At 57.8% G+C, this 13,883-nt stretch overlaps 2 protein-coding genes across 21 annotated transcripts in view; one reads left to right on the top strand and one right to left on the bottom strand.

Annotated features, from left to right (window-relative positions):
- NECAB2 (N-terminal EF-hand calcium binding protein 2) overlaps nucleotides 1-3,909 on the top strand; it is a 30,886-nt gene extending 26,977 nt beyond the window's left edge. For 2 of the 11 annotated variants that reach the window (XM_037142443.2, XM_037142442.2), the window contains exons 11-13: nucleotides 2,329-2,406; nucleotides 3,045-3,136; nucleotides 3,821-3,909. In XM_037142443.2, coding sequence (XP_036998338.2) covers nucleotides 2,329-2,406; nucleotides 3,045-3,136; nucleotides 3,821-3,849 — 199 coding nt within the window. In that variant the 3' untranslated portion in view covers nucleotides 3,850-3,909. Of the gene's footprint in view, nucleotides 1-1,304; nucleotides 3,235-3,820 lie in introns of those variants that run through there. The other 9 variants (XM_053666736.1, XM_053666735.1, XR_005082076.2 and 6 more) reach the window with 8 other exon arrangements.
- SLC38A8 (solute carrier family 38 member 8) overlaps nucleotides 3,266-13,883 on the bottom strand; it is a 35,725-nt gene continuing 25,107 nt past the window's right edge. Inside the window, exons 8-13 of one of the 10 annotated variants that reach the window (XR_008391912.1) lie at nucleotides 13,554-13,701; nucleotides 12,926-13,134; nucleotides 11,524-11,575; nucleotides 6,864-10,213; nucleotides 6,310-6,357; nucleotides 3,318-3,354 (exon numbers count right to left, since the gene is read on the bottom strand). Coding sequence is in view for 5 of the 10 variants with exons in the window: in XM_037142435.2 (XP_036998330.2) it covers nucleotides 10,120-10,213; nucleotides 11,524-11,575; nucleotides 12,926-13,134; nucleotides 13,554-13,701 (503 nt within the window). In the remaining 5 variants the exon portion in view is untranslated. Of the gene's footprint in view, nucleotides 3,355-5,856; nucleotides 10,214-11,523; nucleotides 11,576-12,925; nucleotides 13,135-13,553; nucleotides 13,702-13,883 lie in introns of those variants that run through there. The other 9 variants (XR_008391915.1, XM_037142439.2, XR_008391911.1 and 6 more) reach the window with 9 other exon arrangements.

Raw genomic sequence — 13,883 nt, 5'->3', positions numbered from 1 at the left:
GCGGCTGCCCCTCTGTGTCTCACCTTCTGGTCCCAGCTAATGAGGTCTGCATTGCTTCTTGGAAAAGGTGAACCAGGGGCTCTGGCCGCACCATATTGGGTCACAAAAGAGGACAGCCCTCACCCTTGCTGAGGGTGGTCTCCAAGGGCTGTAGGCACAAGCTGCCAGATTCTCTCCCCTCCTGTCCGTGCTCAGGACAGTAGCCGTGGCCTCTGCCCCTGCCGTTCTTTGCCTCAATTCTCTCTCCAGTTTGCTTTTTCTACCTTGAGAGCTTGTGTGCCTTCACCCTCCTCCTGGGGGCTGGGCCCTGAGGATACGGCTGTGAATCAGGTGGCTGCTCTTGCCAAACCTTTATTGTAGGCGGTGGGAGAGGAGCAGACAAAGATGATTCTGAAGGGTGGTAGGTGCTGTGGAGGCCAGGAAGCAAGGCCCTTCCAGAGACGGAAGGGGCTGTGGGGAGGGAAGAGGCTGTCTGTCGTTGAGCCCTGAGGCCCCAGATTGCAGAATCTGGGCAATCGGGGCGGGACAGGGGCGACACCAGGGCTGGTGGGCAAGACCCACTAGTCTCTGCCCTGCTCATTTGGAGTGCAGTGGACCCTCGTGCAGATGCCGCAGGCAGGAGGGAGACAGGGTCTGGTCTCCTTTGTGTGCAGGAGGGCTGGGTGGGAGCAGGGAGCCGCAGAGTGGCCAGGGGGAGAGAGGCCCTGCTGCCACCTGGGGAGGGGCCCACCCTCAGAGAGACGTGGCTAGAGCAGGGATCTGTCTTGGAGTGTGTATCTGACAGGACTTGCTGGTGGCGGGAAAAGGGGTGTGGGAGGAGGAGACGAGGCATCTGGAATCTGAGCTGCCCTGGCTGGGGAAACCGGACAGAAGCTGGTGCCGTGTCCTGACCTCGGATGCGGGCCGGTCAAGCACATTGGTGCACAGGAGTCACACAGGCCGTCTGGGTCACGTTAACTGTGCACGCCAGGCAAGGCACAGACACAGGAGTACGGAGGGCCTGGGCGAGGGCGGGCTGGGAGTGGTGGGCATGCAGATGGCACTGAAAGCCACAGTGGCAGCGTAAACACGGGGGTGGGGGGGGTGGGGGGGGAAGCAGGGCTGGGTGGGGTAGAGTGGTGAGGGGCCTTGCCGCCCCTCCTCTGCACACAGGCAGCACACAGTAGGGCTTCATACTGTGTCCTCCCTCTACCCCATGCCTGCCTGCTGTGTCTTCTTTCCCAGGGGTACTTGCTGCCAAAAAAAAAAAAAAAAAGTCAGTGCCTCATCAGCTGAGCAAATTCAATCACCATGATTGCTTTCAGCTTCTGCAGTTACCGCACTTAGAGGCACCAAATCGCTCCAGTGACCTTTGTCGCAGAGAGAAGGGCCCCCAAGCAGCCCCTTCTGACTCTGGCAAAAGGCCATGGCTCTGTCTGATCAGTGGGCAGCTCTAGTACCCGGCCCCCATCCTCTCATCGAATTACCAGCCCACAGCTCCGCCTGTAATTTCAGCTACAGCGTAATGAACTAATGATGCTATTAGCAGCCTTGTTTCCCTGCTTCTATCCCGGTGGCAAAACCCGGAGTTGCCTGTAATCACACAGCAGCCCCCACCCATGGCGGGGCCCTCCCCCCAAGGAAGTCTCGGGGGCTCTGTTCTGCTGAGCTGGTGAAAACAGAAGCAGCCGAGCAGCCGGGAGTGCAGGTGAGAGGCCAGAGGGGCAGTGTTACCGGCGACCTACTCTTGGAGGTCAGCCCTCAGTCCCCGCAGGCCTGCCACATTCTTGGAAACACCCCCTTGCCTTGTCTCGAGGTCCAGGTAGCACCAGTCCTGTTTAAATCGAGGTGCGTGGCCTGCCGCTGACATGTCACACAGGTAACACAGGCGTGACCTGGGACCTTTAGGACCACCCACCCAGGGCAGGGCCCTCCCCCAGCCTCAGTGAGCCTATTCTGACTCCCTGGATTGTGTCAGGGATTAAATGAAGTGATGGTTGTGAAGGAGAGCATGAGAGGAGAAAATGAATATTAGGCCTTTAAAATGACATTTTATTATAATTCATTCAATAGACACATATTGGCCACGATCTGGGGCCAGGCCTTGCTCCAGATGGTGGGGTACATGCTGAACCGATTGGATTCTGTGGCTGGTCTGGGAGGCTGTGGGTTGCTTCCATCAGAAAGGCAGTAGCATGATGGGTCATGGCCTTGGGCTGGTGACAAACTGGTTGCCTGTCCTGGAACAGCCCTGGGTGCTCCAGCCTCTGCCAGGCTCACGGTTCGAGGGGCAGGCCCCTGGGCGGCACGGGCTGGTCCACCAGTCCGACCTCTCCTCTCCCTGTGCAGCATTGCCGCTGGGAGGCTGGCAGACGGCTTCACCTTTGTGGTCTACGAGTTCTGGGAGACCGAGGAGGAGTGGAAGAGGTACGCGCCGCCATGTGTGCTAACCCCCCGGCCTGCAGCAGTTGGTTGGGTGATAGGAGGGCGCAGGGAGGTGGGGCTGCCTGGCTCCCCAGCCCTTGTCCCAGATAGTGTGGGAGAGGATGAAGGGGGAAGAGAGGGGAGGGGAATGATGAGTCCATGTTCCAGCAGCATCGTGACCCAGAATGCTGGCCTCATTGGCTGGAGCGGGCCCTTGAGCCAGTGGGAGGAAGCGTTTCTCAGCATGGGGTGCACCCTCCCTCCTCCCACTCAGCTGGGTTCCGAATCCAGGTTCCTGGCCCTGGAACCTGAAGCTAAGGCCATTGCTGTTTGAAAACTGCTACTCTGCAGGATAAAAACCAGAAAACTTATCTCATGAAGGACACTAACGGGGAGGCAAGAAACAAGCTCTTATTCCCCCCAAACCTATCGTGCACTTTGTGGGGGCCGCAGCAATTGGCCTCCCGGGGCCTGACCATCTTCTCTTCACATGATGGCTCTGAGCCCTGAGATTGGCTGACGGGGGTTTAGACCCCCATCCCGGGCAGAGCCAGGATTAGAACTGGACCACAGCCCCAGTGCCTGTCCCAGAGGCTCCCTGGCCCAGCCCCAAGGGTTCACCAGCGCCCCCTGGGTTGCAGGCACCTGCAGAGCCCCGTGTGCAAGGCCTTCCGGCACGTCAAGGTGGACACGCTGAGCCAGCCCGAGGCCCTCTCCAGGATCTCAGTGCCAGGTAGCGGGCAGGCGGGGAGGGGCCCGGACCAGCACTGCCGATGCCACCGGCCCCTGGTTCCCACAGGCTCAGTGGCCATCTCCAGGCCCCGATGCTGAGTTGGAGGAAGGCCAAGGCCCGAATCTTCCACTGACCCTTTATTCTGCTCCCTTAGCTGCCAGGAATCGTAGCCCACAAGGGAGTGCTCCACGTCGGTGCCAGGTGTGCAGAGGGGGGTCCTAGAGGGGAGGAGGCCAGGATCAGGAGTGCCGGCCAACCCCCAAAGTCCCAGAGTGGAAGGACAGGGCCGGAGACACAGCTTGGCCCTGGAACCTCAGAACAAAAGGAGTGGCCGCAGAAACGGCCTCAGATGAGATTGGAGGCCCCAAGCACCAGGAGGGGCCCTGAGCCCAGTGAGACGCAGGCGCAGAAAGCGGCCCACAGGCCAGGGCAGCCTGACCGATGTCACGTCCGCGGGCGTGGGGTGTGCCACCAGACCAGCCAGCAAGCACCTTTGCACCCCCCGAAAAAGCCCAAAGCCTTGCTCCACGCAGCCGCCCCTGCACCGGCGGGCGGCCAGGCAGGCTCCACAGGGCGGGCCCTGGCTGGCGGTGCGCAGGGGTCTGCTCGGCCCCTCGGTTCAGCCCCCACGGGACAAGGTGCTGCGGGTCCCCAACAACTCTCTCTCTTTTGCCCCATCACTAGCTGCCTGGTGCACTGTAGGCCGAGACTGATGGGCCCCAACACACACCCTGCGGATGAGCCTGGCACCCTGCCCTCCCTTCTTCTAAAGGACGTCTCTTCTTTTCTAGAGACTTTGGTACATGTGCTGTCTTTTCAATATACTTCCAAACAAGAATGTATTTTCCCACTGTTTGATGTGAAGGCGAACCCCTTTCCCCGGTGTCCCCCCACCCCCGTTGTGTGAGTGGCTGGGGCCCTGCTGAAGCCAGAGCCTGCGCCCTCACCCCTCGCCCCAACCGAATGGCCACGCATGCCCGGTGCCCCACTGCCCAGGCCTACTCTGGCCTCAGCAAGACTCACCCCCTCTGCAGCCCCCTCCATCTCTTCCACTCCTGTTGATATTCCTCTACCTGATAGGAGCCAAGACCCCGTAGTGCCCAACCGAGGCCTGTGCCGAGTCCCCTGTGGCAGCAGAGCCCACGTAGTCAGTGCCATGCTAGGCACACCACCGCCGCGGCGACAGGCGCCAAATAAACTCTGGCTGGGAATAGCCACACACTGCGTGTTTGCTTCCCTCTTTCCAGTTGCTCACCGCTGGGGGAGTGAGGTGGTCGGGTGCCCAGGGCCCCCAATTAGCCATGAAACCTGGACCAGGTCACCCAGAGCCTCAGCTTTCTTCTCTGTAAAATGGAGGTGACAACCAGGAGGTACCTATTTTAACAAATAACTTTGTGCCTGTTTCAAAGTTCAGGGTCCCCAAGACCACCCTGTTTTAATAACCTAGTAGAAGGACTCACCGGACTCATCAAGGCCACCATATGTGCAGTCACAGATGATGGCAGCGGAAGGTGCAGACCGAAGTCGGCAGAGGGGAGAAGAGGCAGGCGGTGACGTGGGTCAGGTCCCAGATGCCCCCGTTCACAGCCTGAGCTGTCCCCTCCCCGTGGAGTGCTGCAGAGGCACCACGTCCCCCGGCACTAATGGGCCACACGATGCACGGAGCCTGCACACCAGGGATGCTCACCAGAGCCGTGACCAGAGTTTTCATTGTGGTTGGTCGTGCAGACATGGCTGACCTTGACTTCCAGCCCCTCTGAAGGTTGGACTGGTCCCAGTTGGCCCAAGCGCCCCAGGTAAACAAAGCCACTCATAGGAAGGACAGGCCAAGGTCCCAGAGCTCGCCTCCCGGGAGACTGGGCGTAGCTCCTCTTCCTTGCACACCTGTCTGTGAGGTCTTCCCACCAGACAGGACACTGAGACCCCAGCCCAGAAATAACGTTTACATCCTGTTCTGGAACCTTTTGTGACATCCCTGCTTCTGTCTCCCTGTTGCGTTTAGCAGGAAGGATGTCACACAAAAATCCTAAGGGACAGAGAGAGCCATGGGTCCCTTCCCTAAGGGAGGGAGAGGGAGCAGGTGGGGGCAGATACGAAGAGCAGCACAGGCCTGGGGAGGAGGAAGGAAGGTGACAGGCCCTAAGATGGGCAGCAGTGAGCCGGGCACAGTGGGAGTCCTGTACAGGGAGGCAGGACCACGGATGTGCGTTTTCCCGCCTGCTCCAAGCCTGGAGTAGCCAGTCTGATATGTGGTGGTTACTAAAGCCATCACATGGGCCGAGGTCTCTGCCCACCCTGCCCTGCCCCCTCTGGCTGCCTGGAACCTGGCCCACCCTGCTCTGTGAGGCAGGTCCTTCCTGCCTGGGGTCCCACCACTCCCAACCACCTCCTCACAAGGCTCGATGCTGGCTGCTCACGCAAAACCAGTAAAACTACATGGCTTGTGGGAAGAGTAAAAGGCAGGTTCAAGTGCCAGCGGTGCATCTCTGAGCCCACTTTCCTTGCACCCAGCCTCTCTCCCTTGTCTGTAAAGTGGGGAGAAGACCCCTACTTTGAAGATCAGGAACTGAAAACACCACTTGCTCGGGTCCTGCTGGCAGCATCTGTACAGTGGCCCCCACCCCCCTACCCCAAGGCTGGTGCGGTCCCAATCGGCTCAGCTATTTAAAAAGTACTATTCACAGGGGCTGAGGCTCTTTGGGGCACCACTGAGGGACACCGGCAGCTGGGAGAGTTGCACTTCTGTCGCACATCACACCCCGCTTGCCCCCACCGTAGCATCTCTGCTGATTGCAGCCCACAGGCAACTTAGAGCCGCCTCAGTTCTGAGTGGGTGGAAATGGGCTCTGAAGAGAACAAATGTCAACCCTACAAGGTGCGAGTGCGCCCACTTAATTTACGCCATGGGGCCAGGCACTTGGAAGGCACCGTCTCCCTCAGTGCCACCTGTGCCATCCTGTGATCAGCAGGTGGGGAAATGGAGACACAGAGAGGGCAAGTCACTCACCAGGGGTCACACAGCAAGTGGCACCCCACACCCAGACCCGGAGCTCTCTGCCCTCAAATCTGTGCCCTGACTGCTGCAGCACACAGCATAGATACGGGGGAGAACACCTGCGGACTAATGCATAAACATCCCAATGCATGTGGTCCTCAGTGAAAGGCAGAATTACCTCATGACTCGGCAAGTCCACTCCTGGGTACATCTGTGTGTGCTGAGCCTAAAAGAATTGAAAAGACGCATTGAAGCAAATGCAGACGTTCATAGCAGCACTATTCCCAACAGCCAAAGACAGGAACAAGCCGGATGTCCATCAGCTGATGGACAAATACAATGTGCTCTATCCAGACATTGGAATGTGACTCGGCCATGCAAAGGAATGGAGCTTTGACACGCAACAACATGGGTGAGCCTTGGGAACATTGTTCTAAGTGAAAGAAGCCAGACACAATGGACTACGTGTGTAGGATCCCATGCATACAAAGTGTTCAGAATAGATCAACTGACAGAGACAGAGATTCCTGGTCACCAGGGGCTGGTGGAAGAGGAAGGAGGGAGCGACTGCTGATGGGTGTGCGGGTTCTTGGGGACAATGAGAATGCTTTGGGACCAGATGGAGGTGGGGGTCACACAACACTGTGAATATGCTAAATGCCACCAAACAGTACACCGGTGTTACATGAATTTTATCTCAATTAACAACAACAAAAGTCTCAATCAGCTCACCTGCACGCAGTGGCTGGTCCACACCTCTGCCACGTCCAGGTCAAAGCCCAAACCTTCCTTGGGAGGTGGGCAACTCTAGGCGCTCGGGGCCGGCAGCCCCCTAGGCTGGTGTCCCTGCACAGTTACTTGGGGGCCCCTGAGCCAGTGGAAAGGGGCTTCTTCAGGAAACTGGGAACCCCCTGCAGCCCATGCTGCTCAGAGCAGCACAAGTCATTTAAGATGTCACTTGACCATGTTCACATTCATTAAATGAGACGTGTAGGTCCCTCCATTCAAGCACCAGTGTGGCCATTGACCAGGAACTGGTTCCAGGCCGGGCTCTGTGCCACGGGCTTCGCAGGTACATCTCAGCTCATCCTCTTGGCTACCCCGGGAGGGAGGGGCTGTCCTCAGTGCGGGAGAATGGAGAGGACCTGAGCCAAGGTCCCAGAAGAAGAAGGAAGAGGGTGGACACTCAGCTAGGACTGAGGAAGGGTGCCCAGGCTAAGAAAGGCCCTGACTTCCTGAGGACAGGGGCTGTTCAGAGGGGGACAGGTCTGGCTACGGTCACACAGCTGGTAAGTGGCAGGCAGAGCCGCTCCGACCTTCCAGACCCAGAGCCTGTGCTTGAAGTCCAAGGATGCACTTCAGACCTTCATTTTGTGGAGCACAGACCTCTTTTTAGTAGATCAGACATGTGCGGCAACACCCCAGCCGGCATTGCTTTGGCTGCATTATGTTTTGCATTATGATGGTCGATTTGAGGCTCAGTCCTATGAGGATCACATCTGTACCTGTCACATAAGGAGATGGAAAATGTCCCCAGTGGTGATATTTGTCACCTCCTAAACAGCACCACCTCACCTCTTTTTAGCATTTGGTGCATCCTACTTCCTTCCCAGTGTGGCTAATTTTGGGTGAGAATTAGTGTCCGCATAGGACCCTGCTTTCCTTGGCTGCCAGGAAGCTCAGCGTTTACTTGCTAATGTCAACCTAGGTTTTCTAGAAATAGATTTATTGTTTGGCTCCCCTGCTAGTAGCTGTAGATACATTACCACCTTTAATTCTCACACGGATCCCAAATTGCATCATACGCAATAACCCTGCTCCAGTTTGCTGGTGGAAAAACAGATTCTTGGAAGAAATTTGCAAACTTCTCAAATCTTCACATAGCAAATGGTAGAGCCAGCATTTCATGCCAGTAGTCTTAACTCCAAAGCCAGTTTGCACACTGCCTGCCTCTTTGGCACAACCCTTCCCCGTCATGCTTCGTTCTTATCTCTGGCGCCCTGTGAATGGCCCTCGCACAGTCCCGGCCTTCACAGCCAGCGCCAGGGCACCTTTGGGAAGCACCCAGGGTACAACTAGTAAATGACTGCCCATTCTCACTGCCGGCACTGGGGTGATAAGCGCTCCAGTAAAGCAATTCTGCCCCGATGCATATCCTCCTCTGGGAGGACACCGTGGACGCTGAACACAGGGTGGGCCAGGGCACAGGGTCCCATGTCCCCCTCACTGGTCAGAGTCTATGCCTGCGACCACAGCGTCCCACCTCCACCAGCAGCCAGGGTGGAGGAGGGCGGGGGTCCATCCTTGCCCTGGGGCTCAGGCACAGCAGTTCCCACCCCCTTGGCCACTGGAGGAGTGGAGTGTGAAGTGGAAAGGAAGCGGAGGAAGAAATTCAACCCCAAATCAGTCCCATCTCTAACTCTGTACCTCTCAGGACAGGCGGCCTTGATTTTCCCAAGTCTCAGTCGACTTGCCTGTAAAACGGACAAGTTTGAAAACATGCTAATGCAAAGAAGCCAAACAAAAGGCCATGTGGTGTATGTGTCCCTGTATAGGAGATGTCTGGAAGAGGCAAGCCCGTGGAGACAGAAGCAGCTCTGTGGTTGGCGGGGGCTGGGCGAGGGGTGGGCAGTGACTGCGAACGGGTGCAGGGCTGCTTGGGCGTGAGAGGCTGAAATCAGGCACTGGGGACGGCTCCGCAACTCTGTGCATCGACTAACACCCACTGAACTACATACTTTAAAAGGGCGATTTCTTTGGTATGTGAATTATAGCTAAAAAAATAAATAATGCACATGGACAAGCTGGGAACAGAAAACGGCTCTATCACCACCATCCTCACAGTCACATGCATGTCACACAACATAACACACAGAACCCACCTTCAGGGAGGCATCCTGGAACGCCAGCTGTCCCGAGGCAGCAAGAGTGGCCTGAATCCAGTGACACCCAGGGCATCCCTGGGCCCACGCAGGGTCCGTGCCGACAAGCACAGCAACACGGGGGAGCGGGGGACCCCGCCCACCTCCACACCACGCCCCCTACCCCCATCCTTTCCCCTGCCCGGCCCCAGGGATGGACCTTGGTGCTCTCATCTGCACTGCAAGTCTGACCCCTCACTGCAACATTGTTTGGGGGGCGGCAGCAAAACCGGTCCACTAGGCTTCCAGACTCTTTGCCTCCAGCCAGTGGAGGGAAAGGGGGCTGTCTGCAGGGTGCCCCCACTGGAGCATGGGCCAGGGGCTAGTGTGTGTGGCCAGATCTGGGCATCTATCTCCTTGGGCACCTCGCAGTCATGGGCAGGATTGCTGCATTCCCCGTCCCCCTCCACCCCCCGTGGACGCTACCTGAAGTCCCTGTCCTCCACTGCACACTACCCTCACCCCATGTCTCTGATCCCGGCGCCCCAAAGCAGGGCTCTCTCGGCCTCAGCCCCTGTAGTTGTAGTGGGTGCCCCAGAAATATTAAGTCCTACCCCCTAGAACCTGAGTGTGACCTTATTTGAAAACAGGATCTTTGCAGACCCTCATTAAGAAACATAAGGCGAAGTCATAGGGAATTAGGCTGGGCCTGAATCCAACCACAGTGTCCTTATAAGAAGAGGGGGCAGTGGTCACAGACACAGAGGGAGGAAGGCCATGCAAGGTAAAAGCAGAGACCAGAGAGACGTGCCTACAAGCCGAGGCACGCTGCACAGTGCCAGCAACCCCGAGAGTGGGAAGAGGCGGCCGGCTGACACCTGGACCTCTGACTCCTAGCCCCAGGACTCTGAGAGACTAAATTCTGCTGTCTCAAGCCACCATTCTGTGCTCATTTGTTAGCATTCTCCTCGCCATTGCACCAGAAACCCTTTGCATCAGCAGAAGCCCCAATGAGCAGCCTAGGAAGGCGAAGGGGTTGGTTTCTCCAGCATCTTTATGATGGAATTACACTGGTGTCGCAGCTGGGCGGCCTGTGGCGGCCCCTGCTGCGCAGGCACGGCCGCCCCTCACAAGAGCTCCAGGACGGCTGCCACTGTGCTCTGCCCGAAGATGAAGGTGCCGACCAGCACGGACACCACTCCCCAGACCTCCAAGCAGCACCTGCCAAGTCAACAAATGCACGTCAACCCACACTTTCCTGGAGTTTCCCACAGACAAGCCAAGCACATGCAGAGAATGTGTTATTTGAAGCCCAGCGGATTTATCGATTCGGAAGAAAATTCAGGCATCCTCCCTGACCTGTGGGGATGGGTTTCTGAAACAACAGGAAAGAAAGTGCCAGAGGTGATTTAAAAACCTCTTGTTTCATAACCTATTCCCGTCCACTATTTCATCAAAGCCAAAGAAGTGGGAGGAGGGAGACACTAACTCCAAACTGGCCCTGGTCCTTCTGGGGTGGGCGGGATGAAGCCCCTGAAAATAAGGGAGAAGAAGGAAGCCCCGAGTCACATACGACCAGCACAGTGGCAAGGGGATGAGCATGCAGGAGACAGAGGCGGCTGTCACTGGTGGCCACCACGGTCATGTCTGGAGTTTCATAATGAGACGGTGCAGACAGACAGTGAGACGAGAACAATAATAAGATGCCCCCATCAGGGCAGGGCTGGCAGAAACATTTCCGGCCCATCACAAAGGCGGAAAGGACCCGATGTCACGGAAAGGCAATCTCTAGTCTAGCAGTGGCCCAGAGCGGACTCCAAGGGGGAGAGTGAGGTGAACATGCCCCGGGGCTACAGCGCTCCTGAGAGTGCAGGTAGGTCAGCAGGCCCTACAGCAGTTCTAGAATTAGACATGTCTTGAAAGCCCATCACTAGAACTGTTGTGAGTGGGGATCACAGAACAAAAGCAGCAGGACTTCAACAAGTGCTCCAGGGATGAACCACCAGACGGTCCGGCCGCTGGATGTCCAAGGCAGATTGAGAGGCTTCCAGAAAACCCCTTCTCAGCCCTGAAGGGGACCAAGCCAAGCCCGCTGTGTCGGGAAAGCCAGGCTTGGGAAGTGGGAGACAAGTCCACGGATGCTATAATTTAGGAGCATCTGTGCTGGGCTGAACAGTGGTCCCCAAAATTCACATCTACCTGGGGCCTGTGACTATGACCTTACTTGGAAATAGAGTCTCCATCAGGAAGACACTCAAGTCCACATGGCGCTCTAACCACCAGCCACAACCCTCAGAGCTGAAGGGAGGGCCGTGCACAAACTGAAAGACATCAGGCCATGGTGCCGCTAGCCTGGGTTCGAGTCCCGGCTCAGACTCCCTCTCGCTGCATGCACGTGGCCCCAGCCTGTGGCCAGCAGGCCTCTCATCTGCAGGACGACAGGACCTCCATGGCCCCCACAGAATTCACCAGCTCCTCGGTCAGAGCCCCTTCGAAGGCCTGAGTTGCCGCCCTGACTTGAAGACACCTACCTGGCCCATGGTCCTATTGGCTCGGTGCTGACGGCACAGATGAGGCACAGACCTGCAAAGGGGATGGGGGTCACCCTGGCTCTTCACTGTGGAACCCAGTGCAGCCCTGGGCTCTTGAGAGCGCAGCCAACACTCAGCAGTCCCCAGGGTCCCACAAGGCCTGCAAGGCCTTAGCTCGGTGGCCCCCTGGCTCACCCTGCTTGTGGCGCGGTGGCACGGTGGCATGGTGTGGTGGCCAAGGGCCTGACTGATGTGGGGTCCCAGCTCAACCTCTCTCTGAAGCCCTAGCCTCTCTGAGCCTCAGTCTCACAGGTGAGAGTGACAGCACACCTGCACACCCAGGTCACTGTGATGAGGTGTTCAGGGCCAGACACCTGGGAATGAGTTCAGGAACTGGAAGCTGCCATTGTGACCTTTTCCTTTCTTCCTTTTTTCCTGTTTTATAAAATAATTCTGGGATTTGAAGCCAGACAGCTCTGCCTAAAGCCCCACGGCATGCCCCCCCAAAACCTGCCCCCGCCGGCCGTCTTCCACCTAAACAGCTGGAGCTGATGCACCACCCAGGACACGGGCACAGGGCCCAACCTAGTGTGTGTCAGATGCCCAGGGAATGTGGCCAATGCCCAGGAAGTGTGGCCAATGCAGCGGCCCTGGGGCGCGGGCCAGGGGATGAGAAGGCCATCTGACCTCAGCACTGTCATTTGGAAGCACTTCCCAGAGCCAGGACAGAGGAGCTGGAGTGTCCCCCTGAGCACCAGCAGCCCCTCCAGGGCTCCTCCTTGTGGACAGAAGGATCTTCCAAGGTGCTAAAAGCCTGGCCCGAGGCCTTGGCCTGCTCGGTTTCCCAGCCCTGGTAGCCCTCAGGACAGGCTGACATTCACTCACATTGGGAAGGGTTCCTAAGAAACTGTCAGAAACAGTGTTTGCCTCCCAGGTCCAGGACAAGGGGGAATGAAGATTTCATGGGGTACCTTTGAGCCATATGAACTTCAATTAATTGAATGTATTTTTACATTCCATGCAATTGAAAACATCTTTAAAAAATAAAACAAAGTCCTGTAGAGTGACAGCTGTGGAAGGTGGGCCACGCTGTGAGGTTTACTCAGGCCGGCTATACGCCTGCCCTCTCCTCTCCTGCCCCCCCCCCTCCCCCACGTGTCCCAGCTGCAGGTGGGGCAGTAACGGGGCTGTCCCCAGCTGTGCCCATCCAGGGTGCGGAGATGTTTAACGAGGGAAGGTCCACGAGGCCCCCGGCCCATGCCTGGCCAGTAAACAGGGCTGTGCCAGCCTGCCTCCTCTGGGCTCCTGCCCTCGAGCCCCCTGACCCCCAGCACAGAGGCTCCCTGCTGGGAGGAGCAGGGGAGGACAAGCAGGTTGCAGGACCAGGGAGTGGGTGCCTCACCTGGGAAGATGAAGATGAAGAAGGAACTGATGCCACCGATGATGCCGATGATCTCGCTGAGGTCTGGCAGGAACAGGGCCATGGCAAGTGTCACGGTGACCCACAGGACGGTCAGCAGCATCCGGACCCCTAGCCCTGAGGGGTCGGCCAGGGCCCGCAGCCCAAACACCTGGCAACAGCTCCTCCTCCAGAAATCCTGCATCACCGACCTGGAGGCCATGCCAGTACAGCAGGAACGGGCTCCCAGGGCTCTGGCCCTTGCCACCCACCTGTCACTGGGCACCCAATAGTCCCCTCCCGGTCACCCTGCCCACCTGGCAGGGCTGCCCTCCCACACAGGGGGCCTCTTCAAGCACCACGCCAGCCCTCAGGTGGGACAGTCCCCGTCAGACAGCGGGGGTCGAGGGGCCACTTGGTGGGAGGTCGGGGCAGGTCGGAGACCAGGCTCCTGGCACTGCTACCTGGTGGTGCTGGGCCAGTTACCTAGCCATCAGCCCCGCACACTCCTCGGTAAGACCGAGATGAGGGATGTGCCACCACACGGCAGTTTGCGGCACCTGGCACGCGCTGCACCGTGATGAATGTCAGCGCCTTGCGCCAAACAACAGCCCCGCCCAGCCAGCCTCACCTCCCCAGGAAGAGCACAATGGGGTAGACGGTCACTATAGAGACGGCAAAGAGGACTCGGGCAACGATGATGAGTCCGTCGTCCCCTGGGTAGGACATCAAGATGTCAGCGGAAACTTCTGTCCCAAAGGTCAGAAAGCCATAAACACCTGGCAGGTGGGAAGGGTGGAAGTCCAGAGAGCTGATTAGAACGTACTGTTCCCGCTCCCAACTCTGACACACCCAGGGCACCCAGCTCCTACCACCTCTGAGGCTTTCCCTAGGAGAGGACAGAATGTTCTGTCCCTGTTTTGCCATTTCCCAAGGCTTTTCTGTCCTCAGCCTATGTAAC

This window comes from Artibeus jamaicensis, unplaced genomic scaffold (genome assembly GCF_021234435.1).
Source record: "Artibeus jamaicensis isolate MK-2021 breed Jamaican fruit bat unplaced genomic scaffold, CSHL_Jam_final contig_464, whole genome shotgun sequence".
Taxonomy (NCBI): Eukaryota; Metazoa; Chordata; class Mammalia; order Chiroptera; family Phyllostomidae; genus Artibeus; species Artibeus jamaicensis.
This window is presented reverse-complemented; position numbering and strand designations above follow the sequence as displayed.